The 18,683-nt window shown below is 38.1% G+C and overlaps 1 protein-coding gene across 8 annotated transcripts in view; it reads right to left on the reverse strand.

Annotated features, from left to right (window-relative positions):
• The window catches only part of EBF1 (EBF transcription factor 1), a 284,251-nt gene that overhangs the window by 14,815 nt on the left and 250,753 nt on the right, over positions 1 to 18,683 (reverse strand). For all 8 annotated transcript variants that reach the window (XM_075056932.1, XM_075056931.1, XM_075056930.1 and 5 more), the window contains exons 12-13: positions 877 to 942; positions 97 to 274 (exon numbers count right to left, since the gene is read on the reverse strand). In XM_075056932.1, the coding sequence (XP_074913033.1) occupies positions 97 to 274; positions 877 to 942 (244 nt within the window). The remainder of the gene's footprint in view (positions 1 to 96; positions 275 to 876; positions 943 to 18,683) is intronic.

Here is an 18,683-nt window from a genome sequence, read left to right on the forward strand (position 1 = left end):
TAGGCGTGCTCCTAGCACTCTTCCACGGCTCTGCACGTTTCCCTGACTTTTATCAGAAAAGTTTCATAGAGAGAGGAAGACGAGTCTTCTCCTGACCCTGATTGGTGGCTTGTGAGGCTTCGGAAACATTGACAGCTAGTTGACCACTAAAGGAATTCACTCCCATCATTCCTGCATGGACTGATGTGTTAGCAAGGGCGGGGAGCTGGTTGTGATTGCGGGGGACACTGTAGAGTGCTTCTGCGATGTCTGCTGCTCTTTTCAGGATTATTTCCTAGAGGATAAGAAAGGGAAAAAGGAATAAAAGAGTTACCAATGCAGCTCTAACAAACCTTTTCTTACATACTAAAATGAAATATTTCCCTGTCCAAAGGCAAAAACTAGATGCTTGTCTTTCTAAACCAGTTGGCTGACTGATAGCTAATGCTTATAAGATCTGCTGCCTTCATGATAAATCCTGACATCTGTGGTAAGAGAGTTGGAAGTTTCAGTCCCAGCGGCCACGCTTCTGTATAACAAGACCAACTGGGAGAATGGGGCTGGAGCCTAGACTTACTCTACCTTAAAAGCTATCTTTAGGGTAAGATTGAAAAATCACTGGTGGCAAGACATAATGCATACCATTGCCCATATTATATAGTATCTGGTGAAAGTGGGCAAATGCCTCCAGGGTTAATAACACGTTGCTTTTACAAGCACTAAATTCACACCCTTTACAAAAGAAAACAAGCAAACTAAACCCCACTCCAGGTATGACATTGCCCTCTATATTTATTCTTGTCTCACATTGTAGTATCACATACCTTTAGCCCCTGATCTATCTATACATCTAAGAAATAGCCATGTTTTAGAATTGCTGAAGTAGAATGCATTTACCTGGTTATTATGTGGCATACCATAGAGTGCTTCTACTAAATCAGCAGCCCTCTTAAGTATTACTTCCTGTCAATATAAAAACAGATGCATTCCTCTGAGTTCAATAAACTCCTTGTGGGGAAAAACAAATATTAGAATCTTTTATACTCTTCCATTAGTTGCACCGTGTTTTGTGGGGTTTTTTTTAGCTCCCACCAGGTACACCTTAATTGTAACAACTCTCAGCAACCACTGAATGGTGTTAAATCACTAGTTCATCCTATTCACACACACGCTTAATCAAGTCAAAAGGTGAGAATCATTGGTGCTGCAAAATAAAATACATCACTCAATTGTCTCCACCATCTGCACTATAAACCACTCATTGGTTTATTGCAGAATACAATCCTGAGGTCATTTAAAAGATTACTGCAATCAATGTCATTCATAGCATGTTATGAATCCCTTCAATGTGTTTATTTTATTCTTAATTGCATACTGCAGGAATTGTGACCTTACCCAGCAGGCCACATTCAAAAGATATCCAATCAGTCCTATGCTACTGGTAATGTAACCTTTCAACTTCTTTGGTTTGTATCCTGATATGGTGGGTCAGGGTAGGATCCATGTACATAAAATGATGCACAAGAGGAAAACACATGCTGTATGAAAGAATGGCCCAGTATGGTGCAGTGTTTCCTGGAAACATTCCCTGCATGGACAGCAGAATTTAAAACAGCCTGGGATTTAGTTCTCCATTTGGGGCAATTTTTTTTTTCTCCATTTTCCTATATGTTCTTTTTAACTTAATATTTCTTAGAGTATTTTAAACTGGCATTCAATTAATGATAGCATTTCCTGTGTTCTTACATTTTACAGTGTGGAAAAATCTCTATGAACTATCCTGATAGAAAATGTAAAAATGCGTTGCAGAATTAACCTAGAATAATTTTTTTTTCTTATTCTTTCAAAGCATCTAGCAGATTCCCAATTGGCTGATCAAAACCAGTCAAGACTCTCCTTTGAGTAAAACAAGATATTTTTGCGATTCCCAGCCCCTAAGTATTGCTCGAATATACTAACAAAATGCTATTCACCACGGTATATTTCTGTAAGTAGCTCACAAAAATAGTACCAGTTCTAAGGATTTTACAGTTTTCTACAAAGTTAAACTTTTTAACTTAAAATATTTTACACAATAGCCATATTTTATACCAAAAAGAAACAGTAACGCTCAATTTTCATATACTGTAGACTCTGATCAGAAAATAGAGATATAATTGCGTTCATTTTGCTGTCACCATAACCTCTTCAAAAATCCTTGAACAACTCTTCAAATGACAAGCTTTTAGATGCATATTAGCATTTTTTTCAATTTTAAATTCTCTATAATATAAGATAAAATAGTTGTCATACTGCAGTAACTACTTATGACATATATAATGTCCTAAATTCAAAAATGAGATGGAGGATTTTTGTACTCCCAGTAAACATTTAGGTTTGCCTTCTGCTGCACACACCCCTCTCTCAGAACACACATTTAAATGATTTTCCATATAGGAACTGAGATGTAATATATAATTGATGGATTTTTAAATCACTACATTTGAAACAGATTCTGAGGAGTTAAGTTGCTACAGCCTTTTTCTGTTTTTTGTTTGGTTTCTTTTTTTTCTTTTTTTCTTTCTGTTGTGGTTATTGTTTGGGGTTTATTTTTGTGTACCTTGACCACAACAGTTAGCCGTATAACCATGGACGGACAGACTACAAACAACATTGAGGTACGATCAATCCTTGTTGCTTTACCAGAATCATCAGAACACTGAGTTGCCCTTTTTGCTTCATACTGAAGGCACAAACTAGAGAAGAACAGAGATGTTACTGGAAAATGTTATCTTTTTCAATCCATGATTTTAGGTGGAAAATTACTGCACAGGTGTTTGACTTTGCAAACTAGGATTTATTTCACTTCAGTAGAAATTGTTTGCACTATATATTTCACTGATGGAAAATTAGAATGTGATACAGAGCCCACAGAGTGCTTTGGAATACTGTTAACCTAAGCTGTCATTATGCCAAATTACTAAAAAAAAAAAAAAAAAAAGAAAGTTTAAATAGTCATTTCTGCTCTACCTGACTAATCATAGTTATTTATGTAATGCTGAGCTAAAAACCTTAGAATGCATCTAAAAAGAGTTTGAAGACCATGTTAAAAAATGAGGTAATTACATGGAATCTCACAGCCACTCTACCTAATATCAAATAAATTCCAGTTCTTAAATATCGGAAGTTCTTTGATGCCATATCAAATTGCATATAAATAAAACTAATTGTCGTGATGTTTTATTGAAATATGCTAGACAAGTAGCATTCAATTTTCCTAGCTAGTCAATGGTTATATTTTTTTCAACATTTTCAGAGACTGTAAATTTGAGTTTCATACGTTCTCTAACAATATTTTCACACAATAAAAGCATTTCTTGTTTATGACATTTTCAGATCATACAAAGTAGATGTTACACAAAAACTCCTGTGTCAAGTAGTGGTATCTTCTATTGAAAAGCTGACGGTAGCTCCTATAGACACAAACTAGCTTTAAAAATACACAGTAAAATGCTACGACAGACATGCTTAAGACATTAACTTCTTGTTTTCTGACTGCGCCTTAAACCCTTTGCAGCTCTGCTTAAATTACCACAGAAGCTACTGTTATGACTCCACATACAAAGGAGCCCCCAAAGTCCTCTATAAGTTAGAGCAACAGACCTTGCAAGGTGCTTGGATTGCGGTGACCAGAAAATTGTTCTCACCTCCATGTCATTACGCTCACAGTGAAGCAGCCCCCGAGCATGTTTGTGTTCGGGATCTAATATATTGCCTTTCAATCAGAGCTGAGAGCCACTGAACACATAGACAGAACATGACGAGCAGGTCAGGAAAGCAATAAAGATTTTACAGAGCTGTCCAAGGTGCTAAATTTACTCAATAATGGGTTTGGCACCATAGTGTTAACCTCTCATTTACTACCAGTTTGAGGGACTAAATTGAAGTAGCTGACTTCATTTACCTTGAAATGTATATTTTATGACATTATGTAAGTAGATTGAAAGGGCACTGCAGTTTTAACAATTTAAAGGCTAGAGCATGTTTAAGATGAAACTTGAATATTTATTGTATATTGCACTTAAACTATATTGTATATTAAAATGCATTGATTAAATTTGTAAAAGGTATTATAAAAAAGGACAGCTAATATAAAAGATCTATGTCTTTTAAAATCCAATTGATACTGCATGTTACCACTGCAATGGTGATAGATAAACAGATAGATAGCTGGACAGAGCAGCAGACAGACATCAAAAAGTGAGTGAAACTCACGTTCCATGAAAAGAAATCTCTGCATAAGCTCAAGGTCTGTTATTCCAGATACTCCTTTGTTCACAGAAATTTTTCTTTGCCTTCATCTCAGAAGCCTAGATTTTCATAGCAGTAAGTGGGCATCATGTAAGGTCCTTCCAATTGAATATGCAAGTGGAAATATTTCCTGAGAGAGACAGAGTTTGACTAAAGCTAATATCTAATTTATGGGGGCATTTGTCAAGAAAGATCCACTCTTCTATTAATGCTAAAAGTCTGACAGCTTTCGGTTTAAAATAAAGGACTTTACAGCATTTAGTTAGAGCTAAAGTGAGGGTCTTCTTGTCTTGCATTTTATTTCAAATGAGCTTCATTTTATTTCTATAAAAATAACAACTGAGCAAATATTGAAAAGAAGAAAGATTACTTTAGTGATTAAATATGATGCATCAGAACTCTGCCCTCCATGCAGCAACACACCACAGATCCAGAGGCCATTTTTCTTCCAAACTGAACCTGATTTTCTACTGAGGGATTTTTACTTTTTTAATTTTTGAAACAGGAATGTAATTAAATATTTTAATCAAATTTTTCTCCTGAAAATACTAAGGGATGTTTACATAAGCAGAAGAGAAGGCTGGGTAGTGAAGTCTGCTGCAACTTTGCATATTCCAAAATTACTGTAGGAAAGATTATATAAATCATACCAGAACGACTGTGCTTTTGAAGCACAAAGACTGAAATTCAGATTGAATCCACTTCTGACAGCAGGTACCTCAAACCAACATTGCAGCAAATCCGCATGTTTTGTTTGTGGCATGCATTCCTTCAGAAGGAAGGAATTAAGATCACAAAACTTGCATTTCAAGTTTTAACATGACAAAAACATTTTGTGTCAAGTTTTATCATGATAAACACATTTTCTGCCAGCTTTAAAAAAGATGGGATATTTCTTCTGTTGACATCTGCTTACTTTTTATTCAGCAACTAGTGAAAAAAATCCCCTCTGTGTCCCAGAAGGGCTGTGAGTCTAGTGAGCTAAAGGGTATCTAGAATTACACTGAGTTATTTGGCTTAAGTAACTAAATTAGATAATGTTCAAGGTACTTGTTAAATCTAAATGAATTTTGTCAAGACGAAGCTGACCACAATATATAATACTCATCAGCCACATATTGTATTATTGAGACCACCCCAAAGGATTTATGTACTTGTGGAGGGCGTGGGGGGGAAGCTGTTCTAGCATACTCTGAGGCATTTATCTTATGTGTTGTCTAGATATCATATCACCTTCTAATGCTCTTTAGCATTGTAATACAAGAGAGAGCTCATTCATCTTCTGAAAGGGTACTTAGGGATGATGATGTCATTCATACTTCCTTGACTCTTATGTCTGACCTCCTGGCTCTGCCTTCTAACTTCCTACTCTCATGGCTACTTGCAAGAAAAAAACTCTTCTGCAGAGTCAAAATGTTGAACATCAGACTCCAGTTCCCTTCTTCACCTTGGAAAGGTCACATTCTGAAATTTCAAGTCAAAATAAAAATAATTTGTGCTCAAACTTCTCCTTTGTTTTCTAATGGGTGAAACTATAAATGTGCTAGTTAAGGATATGTGTGTTAGAACTAAGTTTTAAACTTAAACTTAAAATTTGTGTATGCATTATATTTTAAAAGATAAAGATAAAATTGTGAACACCTCTTTCAAGTGTGAAGGCAAAACCAACATTTTGGTAGAGAGCCATTTAAAAGGATGCCACAGATCTAAAGTGCCAGCCATCTAGCTCGGTATACAAGAGTTTCAGCCTGTCCAGAACCTCCCATCTCTCCACATCTACACTGAGAACTGCATTATTGTATCATTTTCAGCAATTATAGCTTTATAAAGACTCATAAAAGCCATTCAAAATGTAAAGATCCCCCATTTACTGTAAAACTGAGGGAACTATGCCAGCCTAATGGGAAGTATAAAATAACAGGGCCAATTCACTAAGAAGATATTTGTCATCACACAAAGATGAAAACTTCTCTAGCAAACAAACAACTGAATTGTTTCCATATATTATAATTGAATCATACTGAAGAAGTAAACACCATACAGACAGGAAGGCAAAATGAGAGAGAAAGACAACATACTTCACTTGAGGGGTAAAAAAAATAAGGTTCTGCTTACCGCTGCCTATAGGATGGAAGTGCACTGAATTCCTGTCACTGAATGTCAATGGCAATTTCCAGAAAATAAGTCTACAGTGGGAGCTAGAACCTTAGCTTTTCCAAGTCATTGTAGTCTCATCAGCCTCCACCCAAACTGAAAATCACAGTCTAAATCTACAGCACTAAAAACAGTCATGCATGACCTTACCACCTGCTCCACAATGAGCCAACCTTATAAATAAAATATAGAAAGCCTATATGAGGCAGCAGAAAGAACAAACACTGAAGTGCAAATGCAAGCAGGCATCTAGCCATAAACATTGAGAATCGATGATTAAAACTCCTCTTAACCACAAAGGTGATAAATGCATAGCAGTAGGGAAAACACACCCTATTCAGTCCCCATTGCAAATACTGCTGACAAAAGAAGCACAAAATTATGACGATCACCTGTAAGTCTGTCCTTGCAAGTCTCCCATCTTACCCCTATTATCCTCCTGTTAATATGGTGCACTTAGATACTAAAAAAAGTATCAGCCTCCTTTTTTAATCCACACCACTCATGCCGCTGGTCTTCATTTCCATAAATGATGGGCACATAACAATGGCAACAGAGTTAGTATCTAGCACATCTAGATACACAGTGGCATGGAATAAACTAGCATTAATATAGTTGCATTGGAATAAGTCTTTGAATAAACTGACATTTGAGAGTCTGGATGCTCCCACCATATTATCATCAACTGAAGCAGCTGGCAATTAGTTTGGATGGTTTTGTTGCTAAAAGCTCTGGAGTTCTCTGCTAATGTTAGGTCTCTAAGTCCAAAGGAAAAAAGTGGGTGTGTGAGAGCAGATATGCAGAACTAAAATCACTCTGCCAGTGCTTAAATCACCTCTTTTAGGGACTTTATCCAATGGTGATTACACGACCCACACCAATGTCCCTCAGATAGCTGTAGGACTTTGATTCTTGTAAGTATGTTTACAGTATGTCTTGCCTCAGACTCCTAAGTTTACCAGAAAAAGGCATTTATAGCTACCTGCAGGAACCCTTCAGGGTTGTCAAATTTTAACTCATGAGGACAATCTACCTTCCATGCACACAGAACATGGCTGGTAGATATTACTACATTGTATTCATATCTATTCACATCCTACAACACATCAGCTGGTAGCTGGTAGATGTCAGTCATATTTGGGAGTCACTAACACTGTCATTAAGAAATCGGCACTGTGGTAATTCTCTGGCATCTTCTACAGCATTTCCCACAGGTTATCTTGCAAGCTCACACTGTGAGGATCTAAGGACAGATCCCCTCAGTTTGAAACATAGTGAGATCACGAAAGGAAACACATTTTTCATGCTGTACAAAAGACTGCAGTATTTATCCCAGCATGTAAAGACCAGTTCTTCTGCACATATTTTTCCTTAGTTATGCAATCCCACCTTTCATACTATGATCAGTTTGTTGGATCCAGTGAATCAGAAAACGAAATAAATGAGATATACAAACTAGATCATGAATGGGTAAGTCCACATAAGCTCAATTCAATGGCTAGCAAAAAATTCTTCACCAACTTCCTTTACAGAAATTCCTCCATCCCACCAGTTTACAGTGACTCATACTACTCCCATCTATCTAGACAACAAAAAGGTTATTCCTGATTTATCCATGAACATGTGAACAAACAAATGATAGCATTAGATTCTTTTCTTCTATCTGACCTCAAAGGTTTGCCACCACAATGACCTAAAAGCACATTTTGTGCATTAAATTCTCCTTATGTGCCATAGCTACCTTCAGTCCCTGGGCAAAATATATAGAGACATGTACAAAACAATCTTAGATAGGAACCTCAGGCATCTCTCTTTGAAAATTTACCCCAAACTATTTGTACTAGCATCTAGAGTACTTTGAAGCAGATGTTCATTATTGAGATTAATGAGCTTTTACGTTTGGGTTTGGTGGGGGTTTTTTTTGGTTTGGCATATGTAAGATTTTCTGATAGTTCTTCCTCTGCTCTTCATAGTATTAACATTCCTATTTCTTGAAAACAGCTGCAGATGAAAGTTGCAAGAAAAAAAAAAGAAAAAAAAAAAGAGTTATTACTCAAAGTCTTCTCCTGACCATTTTATACCCATATATTTTTGGAAAGTTGTCAAAGTCCCCTTATGGAAGAAGAAGAATGTTTTGAATTATTTGAAGGGTCAGGACTTAAGTAAACTCAAAAAGAATTTGGAAAAATGAACAGAGACACTCAATTCTGAGACCGTTGTTCAAAGATACTGCACAGGCTGTTTTAGAAGCTTTATTCTGCAGATCATATCACTGTGCCCATTTAGAAGAATTCCCTGGAATACAGAGGATTTAAAAAAAAGATTAAATGTGGCTTGTGATTTTGTGTGTGGCACAATGTAGATATCCAATTATGTATTTGTAAGAGTGAAAAACATTTTACTCAGCAAGTAGACAGGCTGATAACTATTTTCCATCATTTGTATACACAAAGACTTTCCAAACACAGGTCCAGTTGTATCACTTTCAAATTGTTCTCCCATTAGGCCAAATCTAGAATGTATTTGGTGGCATAATTCACTTGACTGCATTTAAATCTGTAGAGATATAAAATTATGTTTGGTATTGCAAAGCAAGAATGTCTGCTGAGTTAAATCAGCAGAGATATCTAGCATTTAAAGTGTAAATTGTACATATGTGTTTTGTCTGTTTAATTTTCAGAGTTGGTCTTTATTAATGCATTTACTCATATAAATATCCAAGTATGCCAAACCAGCTGTTTTCTGTAAAAAACAAGTGTTCACCTATATGCAATTAAAGACCCACCAGGATTTTCTTCTAATGAAGGGGAAAAAACCCCAACAAACCAGAACAAAACAAAAAACCCCCAGCATATCATTAAGATCTGTGAAACTGTCACTTTGCTGGATTGTATGCTTCAGGTAGGAAGTGTTAGTAGAAATTGAGAGTTCGGGTTACTTTTAATAGCAGGAGGAAAACTGAAAAATAAGATGCATTGAAATTCTGACCTACAACAATATTCCACTATGTTCTGTGGAGAGTGAGTGCATAAAAATGTTGAAATAGAGACTGGAATAATGTTGGTAGGTTTTAGTATTACAGTTAAAACACTGCTCAGTCATAACCCCTACAAATGACTACTTTCACTTACATTTTATCATCGGTATAATTAAAAGAAGTCTCTTGAAAGGGGCATTCTCATTACAACGAAGGACCACTTCAGACCCAATTGAAATGAAAAGACAGACCATAGATTACGTGTAGATACCAAGTGGTAATTTCTAGGGAAGCATAAAATGCCAAATGTGTAACAACTATATTTTATAACTATGTGTTCAAAGGACTTAGAGTATTTTATTGTACAAAGAGGCTTTGGCTCAGAAAGACTGCTTCAATGAAGTGCTTCCTAGCATATATTCTGAAAAATTTTCAACTCGCTTATCAGAAACAAAAGATATTTTGTTCCTGATACAATTATTTTTAATTTACAGCTTTAAAAATTCAGCTGAAATTATCCAAAGGAAGTATAAATGTTGAATAACCATGTATTTAAGAAATTAAATTTATCCAACATTTCACAGAGATAACACTATCTTTCTGTGTGCACCTCCACAATGTAAAAACAGGCACACCATTTTACACAATCTAGGGTTCCTTTTTCGGTGGTGAGTGAAAAGACTACCATTGTCACTACACCAACATATTTTATCGAAGTGCTTCAAAACTCGCCACTGTTTTTTCAAAATACATCAGTATTTTGGTAACTTTTTCGATCATCAAAAACTCTTAGCTCTCATGATAGTTAAAAGCTGAAAAAAAAATGAAAGAAAAATCAGATTATCAATATATTAGTATTTTTTCTTTCCTGTTTATTAAAAAAATACTTTTACACACATTTTATTTGTCAGAAGCTCACATTTAGAAAAATTAAGCACCTCTAATTGTAAAATGTTAGGACTTCAAGAGACAAGATGCAATGTCCAGAAGAAATTACGAATATAGCATTATTAGTAAAGACACTTAGGTCATCCTAAAAAACAAAATAAACAGAGACAAATTCCAAAATTTCTGTATCTTAGATCTCCCATGTGTTTACATACATGAGGCACTGGTTTAAAAAATGCTCCTGTGTTTTGTTTTCATTCTCCTCTCGACAAGCGTATAATTTGTCATCTATAGTCACAAATATATTCCAAAACATTCTTTAAAATAGATCCAAACTGCATATCCATGTTTATACAAGTAGCATGAGACTGTATGCTATTGTACTTAGAGGACATTTCAGTCCAGTTGAGTTATATCAACATAAGTTACATGATTGACTTTTACAACAGAAAGAAAAGGTTGTACTCAAACAACTGTTATTGCCTCAATGGAAGAAAAATCAATGAAAGTAAAATGAACAAGAGATTTTGTCTGAGTTGCAGTTAATACTACTGAAGAGCTATGGATATTAGAAGGTCAACAAATAAATTAGTCCAAGTGTTATGAAATGAATGATTTGGCTTATAATTGTATTGAGTGCAAATTGTTCACTGCCTATTAGACCAAGTAATTTTTAACCATGGTGCCTCAATTACTGTTCCATAAGCAATAATATAGTTGTAAGAGCCACTGGTTCGATCGAGTGACCTATGAGACACACCAGGACAGCTGACTTTGCTATGATGGATCACTGAGCCTGATCTCCAAATGGTGCCAAACCTTCCCTTCCCGTGAGGAGATCTCATAAAAGAAACATTACTGCTTGATTCATTTTACCAAAATGTTTGAGTTTTCAAGTGTCAGCAGTTGACTAGAGATTGTGAAGCTCTGTATTTCTTAGAAGAATTACGACAACAGGCATCCTATTGCTTCCAGCACTCTCTGCTAAATGGCATCATGATGGTTAGGAGGATGCTTTTTCTGCTACTCAATTGGACTGTGTTGTGAGAAATACACGGCAATCATATTTTACATCACCATGTAAACCACTGCATAACACCTAAAAGTAGGCTAGAAATGGAAACTGTAGGTGAGATTATAGACATTACTTCACACTTCTGCAATGCCCTGCATTCAAAGATCTCAAAGCACCACTTTAATGGGAACAAATTAAACTTCACAACACACTTTCTAGGAAAATATTCTCTCCCCCATCTTCATCAGAGACAGCCTTAAAGCGTAGCAGTTTGGCTGAAGTCACAATGGTCTATGGTTACAACCAGGGCAAGTTTTGTAGGGTGAGGTAATATCTTTTATTAGACCCACTGATACGGGTGAGAAGAGGTACAGTCAGCACACAGGAAGCAAGGCTTGGGCACCCAGAAGCTTGTCTGGGTTTTTTCCAGTTGTATCAGTTAGTCTAATATGAGATACTACCACTCCCTACAAATCCTGATAGCCTTAAAGAGGGAAAAGAAATTAATCCGATATTGCTTTCATGCTATGAAGTAACAGACATGGCGCTTCATGAGGAGGAAAGGCAGCAGCTGCGTTTTCCCATTGCTCCTGAGGGCACGGTGTTCCCCGAGAGCCAGGACTCGAAATATGGCAATAAAGGTCTCACCACACTCCCCACAGGACTGGGCCTTAAAGGACTGTAACTGCACAGCAACTACGCATATCTACTCTCTGCCCGTATATAAAAGAAACTGAAGATGTAAGTGCAAATCTTGAATTATCAAATAATCTGTGCAGAAGAAACCACAACAATAAAAGGCTAATTAGAATAGATTGTACCACATACAACCAAATCCTGTTTATTTTGTCACTCTGCTATATTTTTGATAAATCACTACATTCAAACAGTCTATTGGGAGGGTGATTTTCCATTTCATCTCTCCATTGAGCAAAAATGTGCCATGTGACTGGAGTCTGAATTTCAATTTCACTAGCATACAGTTGAATTGAATATTATTTGGCACAATACAGTGTACAACTGAGCCACTAAATGGCTGATTTACTAAATTATTATTAGATGAGCTCTTGCTGTTCGAAGTGAAAGTGCAGTCACTGTCTCTCTTCATGGTGTGTTCAAATTGTTCTGTGTTTAAATATTCAGCATGAGGCTAATGTGAACTGATGAACTGAGACTACAAACATTCACTTTCAATACAGACAGAGAGACAGAGATGCAACATATCATGTGGCCTGCGGAGGTGAAAATGATTTATATTTAAGGATGGTGCTGCCTACTTCCATTACTATAAGATATTCTTAATTAGCTTTGCATTTGATTCAGGAGTTTGGAAATGTAGCTAAAAAACAGCTCCAAAACAGAACTAGCTGTGTAGCTATGGTGGCTTCAGAATCCCGGTGAATTGGTACTTGAGCCCGGGTCTCTGTCACTAAAGTGCACGAGCTGCCATCGCAGTTTCATACTTTACTACCTTTAGTATTTGAGTTGCAACTTAAAAGTATCACCTGCAATTCCAACTTCAGCTTCAGAAATCCTAGGAAATGTAGAGGACTGACCATGTTGTGTAATTCTCTGACTTTTTGAGGTGGGGGGAGAAGGGGAAAAAGGAAAAAAAAAATAATTCTAAAACGTTAAAAAAAAAGAAACAATTTCTTTACTGCCACCTGCTGGAGTTGACAATAACCCTTTGTCATACTAAAAGAACAAGCATCTTCACTTAGAGGACAGTTACGGCAAGCATTTAAAATACTGTGATCCCAGACACTTACAGTAGATTAGAATTTTTTATTGGTGCTGTGTTGCCATAACAACATAAAGACAGCAGATGACTTAAGCTAAGCTTGCAAAGCAAAAGGCTGCTCATCTGGCAGTTAAAATGAATACAGTTCACTTCACAAGTTCCCCATATGGACCCTCAGTGTATGGTAATGAGGATACCATATGGTGGGAGAAAATGCACAGAGAACAATTGTGCTCTACTGGATGAGTGAAGTGAGCAGGAAGTTATGAGGAAACGCAGGAGAGAGATTTGTGCGTGTGCTCTCTAACTCAAGGGTTTCTTTCAGAGGGGGGTTCTCTCTCTTCTTAATCTTCTTCTTAATATATACATGCATAGAAATGACAGAGAAACATATTGTACATTTTGCAACATCATTCATCATAAACTGTCAGGTGTGTTTGTAAATCAGCTTGGTAAGATCTTATAAATTTGTAATTCTTAAAAGGTAAAAGTGCTAAGTTTTTAGACAAAGTGCAGGAAAATTTAAGCACTTCTGACAAGTAGAAACATTAGTGGTAATCATTTTAAAAATGCTTGCATCTTTCTGCCTGCATGTTTAGCTGTAAATAATGCCGCAATGAATAAAAGCTTTAAAAAGGGGAGGGGAGGATGAAACGGAATAAATATTTTTTTATTTTATTTCCAAAAGGATAAAAAGTAATAGTTGATCAGAACCATATGCATGCAAGATTCTGCTGTAAATGTACATATGCTATACACTACGCTGTACTAACCAGATCCTAAACCTGGTAAGACAGCTTGCTAAAGGCTGCAAAGTCAATTTTGTACTACACATGCTTCATAAAAGATGAATATAAATGCATTAGTTAGACACGGTGAGCTAAATTAGAAGGTCAGGCAGGGCTGGAAGGGCTGAAATATCACACAACCAATGACTGTAATTACTCTTTTTTTAAGTCTATTAAGTGGTGTTGTTCTATCAAGGCTCAGGGGTATAGGACATGAAGTACAAGATAAAGTAATGTGTATTTATTACTCCCACGGGATCAATTTACTAGATATTTTCAGCTCCATGGAGCAAAATACACAAATGCAGCCTTTGTTACTTTCTTCAAACTGTGGCTTTTTCCTTCAAAAGCTCTGCTCCTTGAAGGGACCGTGTTTACCTGTTTGGTACCTTCCCGCCACCCTCCGTTAATTGTTGGATTTAAAAACAATAACAATAAGGACACAGGAATAGAGAAATGTGGGGATCCCTCTTACAGGATGTTCAAACAAGTGGTTTGAGTTGCTCAGATGGAATGTGCGGAGGAGAAAATCCAATCCCAGGCATGATTTTTACCCCAAGGCAAAGCAGAAATCAGGAATGGAGAATGGCGCAGAGCTCCTTGTCATCATGTTAGCCCTGATCTATTAAAAGTTTTGTCATAGATTCTAAATTACACCATCTGCTCTAATCATTTGCTGAGTAAATGCTGACCCACTTATAAAGAAAACTCACTGAAATGTGTATGCACACTGTTGACCTTCAGAAAGGAAAGGGCTCCTTGCCAGCCACTTGTATGTGGCTCTGCCCTTCAGCGAGCAGCATGGCTCTGTCTCTTCACTCTCCTTTCAGACTCACTGCATGCTCCCAGACATGCCTCTGACATGCACCACCCCATAAGGGTGATACTTCCACAGTAGCCTCACGCATCTTGGTCGTCTTCTTCCCAATAGCTTTGAAACTCTCTCTCTGAATATTTTCAATAGGACAAATTGAAAACCAAACCCCCAAAAACCCAAACAAGACCCTCAACCAACTAAATGTCCAAATTGTTAGGAAATGAAAAAACCCCAACTGTTAAGGGTTCAATACCAACCTTAACTCTGATCTCGCATTCCTACGAATTTTACAGTACAGTGTAGAAACCACCAAGCACATCTCACGCCCTCCTTGCTATACAGATGAACTCCAACAGCTCCTCTTCACATGCTCCCTCTTCCTGCCCATACTTAGTATAAAAGTTTTCTAACAACCCTCTTGGTGGAAAAAAACCCCAAACATGCATTTTCTTAGCTGAAAATTACTAACTTAGGTTAAAATACAGTCTCTTGAGTTAGCAGATGGAGATCCATTCTGGAATTTCCGTTGGGTCTGTCTGAAGCAGCAAAGCTGAGTTTCCTTGTCTTCATTGCTATTTTAACCTCCGCTAGCAAGCCTGGGCCAACCCACCCACATTTAGAGACAACCTTCATTTGCAATATAAACAATACCCATGTCACAATGGATAAAGGGCAGGTCTGTGGGATTTCATATAGGAAAAGACAACTGCTTTTGCCAGCCACTGGTTCTGAATAACCACCTGTCTTCTATTAGTGTCCTAAACGAGGAGGTGGGATATGTCTTGGGGGGGTCTAATGACTGACCAGAGAAAAGGAGCTGAAGGGAAGGTGAAGCCTGGTTACGTGTGCTCTCCGCTCAGCAGGGAGGCCTCTGTGTGCTAGAGAGAGAGGCAGGCTCCACTTTCATCCACATGAAGAGAAACCAGAAGTAAAGGTCCCTTTCCGGAGGGCTAAGGGGTCTCCCAGGGAGAGCATTTAAGCAACAGACTGGGAGGGAGAGGATGTCAGAGCACGGAGCGGGTCGATGCAATGACTTGCTTCTCAAACACAGAGTGAACAATCGTGCGCTTAATTTAAATACAAGTGATGAGTTGTAAGAGCGGTGAAAACGGCAAATAAATTCTAGGAAATTGCATATAAAGAGGAATCATTGTTATTAAATCATTTAGGATGGATGTGTTTCAAATCTAGCTCACAGTTGAAACTGTTTTACAGCTATAGCTGTGGAGTTTTAACAAAATTGCAGAATCTCAACGTATCTGCCAGGGATTTATTATAAGGATTGTAGGGTAGTTACACGAATGAACCTCAATAGACTCAACATGTTGTTGTGATCTGAACTCTAGTGATTTCCATTACAGTTATGCATGCAAGAACCAACAACACATGTGTATTTGTGCGCACATATGCAAACATACGAGACAGGGAAATTGCACACACACGTGCAGGCTTATTCCCCAGCTCCACAGGCAGGCTTTCTACAGACTGCTCCTATAGGATGACGATACGATTTCTTAACATTAGCATCATGGTATTTCTTTTCACTTCTCCCCAGAGATCTCTTGTTTCCTCTGATCTGCCTCCTGTCTGTATTAGAAAGGAAAGACTATACCGCCCAGCACATTCCTGGTACTTGATCTCACTCCAAGCTTTGGGTGCTAATCCCACCACCTTTGTACTGCCTGTCTCTCCTCTTGGTGCATGTGTTTGTGCATGTGTGCGTGTATGTACAGACATGCACATCTGCTCGTGACAACCCTACACTGGCTGCTTTCCCTGATTTGCTCTGTACAAGAAGGGAACAGGACCCTGGCCTATAGCTGGCTCCATAGCCCAGCTGCCAACATCAGCTCCCACGCTTTTCTCCAGAAACTTTATATTGCATTTCTACTTTAAATGCATCTTTACACCAACTGTCAGTCTAACAGTCCAAAGACCCCAGTTCCCAGGTGCTCCTGTTCTTCTCACTATGGGAGGACATTCTCCATGGAATTTGGCTACTAAAGCACTGGGAGACAGAAAAAAAATTCAAAATCTGCCTTTTTTCTTTGCCTACTTCCAGCAGATAGCTGGAATATTTAAAAAAAATAATCCCAAGCATGAACAACGAGCACTTCTGAAAATATTGGTTCTAAACTAGTGGAGATCAAACTCCTCAAATAGTCTTAATGGTTTTAGAAATGCCTGTTGACACAGAGATGGCTGTTAACTCCTCAGCTCTGGAGGGCAGAGCATGAGCTAACCCTCACTTGATGGCCTCAACAATTCTCCTTGACTGCAGGGATAAGTAAGTCACACAGCAGAATGCTCTTGTTGGTCCATGGGAAGGCCTGCATGCCCTTATGAACACAAAAATTATAACCAGTTCTCTTTCTTGAAAGATCTCTAATTCATCAGTAATGTTTAAATGGAATAATGGCCACAAACCCTAGCAGCAATTATAGAAATGGGGGGGGTAAGGGGTGTATTTATTTAATGCATAAGTACAAGCTTTTTAATGAACAGAAGCAATGATACACTGGCAGAACAATGAGGAAAATGGAAGAAAGGGTAGATATTGAAAGCTTTGAGCATTGCTCTCTTCTCTGCTGTCTCGCTCTCTGTCTCTCTCACACATTTGCCCTCTCTGCCCGTGGTTCCACTGTGGAAGCCATATGGCTTCCAACTCTCTTCTAAGTAGCCACTGAGAATTGTCTATAGTGGAATACTGCCAAAGCCCTTCCTGGTTTAATGACATGGGGAAGAGCGCTGTGCAGTACTCGCCCAGCACAGAGACTCACTGCGTCCTTGATTATGATCCTGGAGCCAGCAAGCGATGCTGGGAATTGAACCATCAGTGCCTCAAATACAGAAGTCGACATGTGCCAACCCCTGCTGCATTCAGCCTCTGTGCGTGGCATATTAATGAGTCTTGAACTTGAGGTCCAACCTTCAAGCTTGCACAGAAGGAATTACCCAAAGACAAAAAAAAAAAGGTCCTCTTCGTTCTGTTTCCTTCTAACTCTGCATAGTGATACTAGTTTCTCCACTGAGTTTGTTCAGTCCTAAGGCAGTAACATTTTTTTTTTTTAGGCCATCACATCATACCTCTGCATACACAACCACAATTTCCCTTGATTTAAAGATTTGAAAAAATAGCTTGAAAAGATACTCAGAACAAACACATTAAGCCAAGAGGGTATATGAGGGTACAGATGACTCAGTACTAACCCTCATTTTCATACCCTATCCATAAATACCTGCTAAATATTGGAGTCAGGATATGGAGTTAGATGGAGCTTTCTTCTGCCTGTTTTTATGTCCCATGACACCAGATAGCAGGAACGTGTGGTTATCAGTTGGTGACAGTCTCAGTCTAAATGGGAAAGAGGAGGGTGTCCAGCCTGATGGCTGCATTCCCATACCAGCACAGAAGAGCATTGGTGGGGACTCCCTCAGTGCTGTGGGGGTCAGAAAGGGAGCCCAATACCTGTGGAAGTTGGTGATGCACTACAACCCCCAGCTGCATAACCCAATTCGGAATTGCTTAGTCTTATTTTACTTGAATTTCCCGATTTAGAGGAAAGCCATGGCCATCTACTAGTCAGCTGGAACATTGGGTTCAGGGAAGTTCTGTAGTGTTTCTTTTGGGCCTTGCAAATGCCTGGTGCATAGTGAAGGCTGGTCTTTTATTTTCTGAGAAACAATTTTTCTCCACATGCACATTGGCAGCAGAGGCATGATACAGATGAAAGAGCCCCTACAGAAGGATGCTGTCTTCCTTTGGAAAGGGTTGCACCTCTGGAGGGAAATTTGACAACCTATGAAAGCTGTGTCCTACTGCAAATCTCTCCAAAAGTCAGAGAAAGGGACAGCTTGTTGAAGGTGAACAGAGCCAATGTAAAATGTAACTCTCCAGGACAGCATGTTTCTTTGGTGGTAAGAGGGAAGGACAACACATCATCGACCCCGCAACCACAGTCTACAGCCTTCCTAGGCAAAGATAAAAGACTTAACAAGCCTGTAAAAAAAATCACATACTGAATTTTGTTTCT

The sequence above is a fragment of the Buteo buteo genome, chromosome 24 (genome assembly GCF_964188355.1).
Source record: "Buteo buteo chromosome 24, bButBut1.hap1.1, whole genome shotgun sequence".
NCBI lineage: Eukaryota > Metazoa > Chordata > Aves > Accipitriformes > Accipitridae > Buteo > Buteo buteo.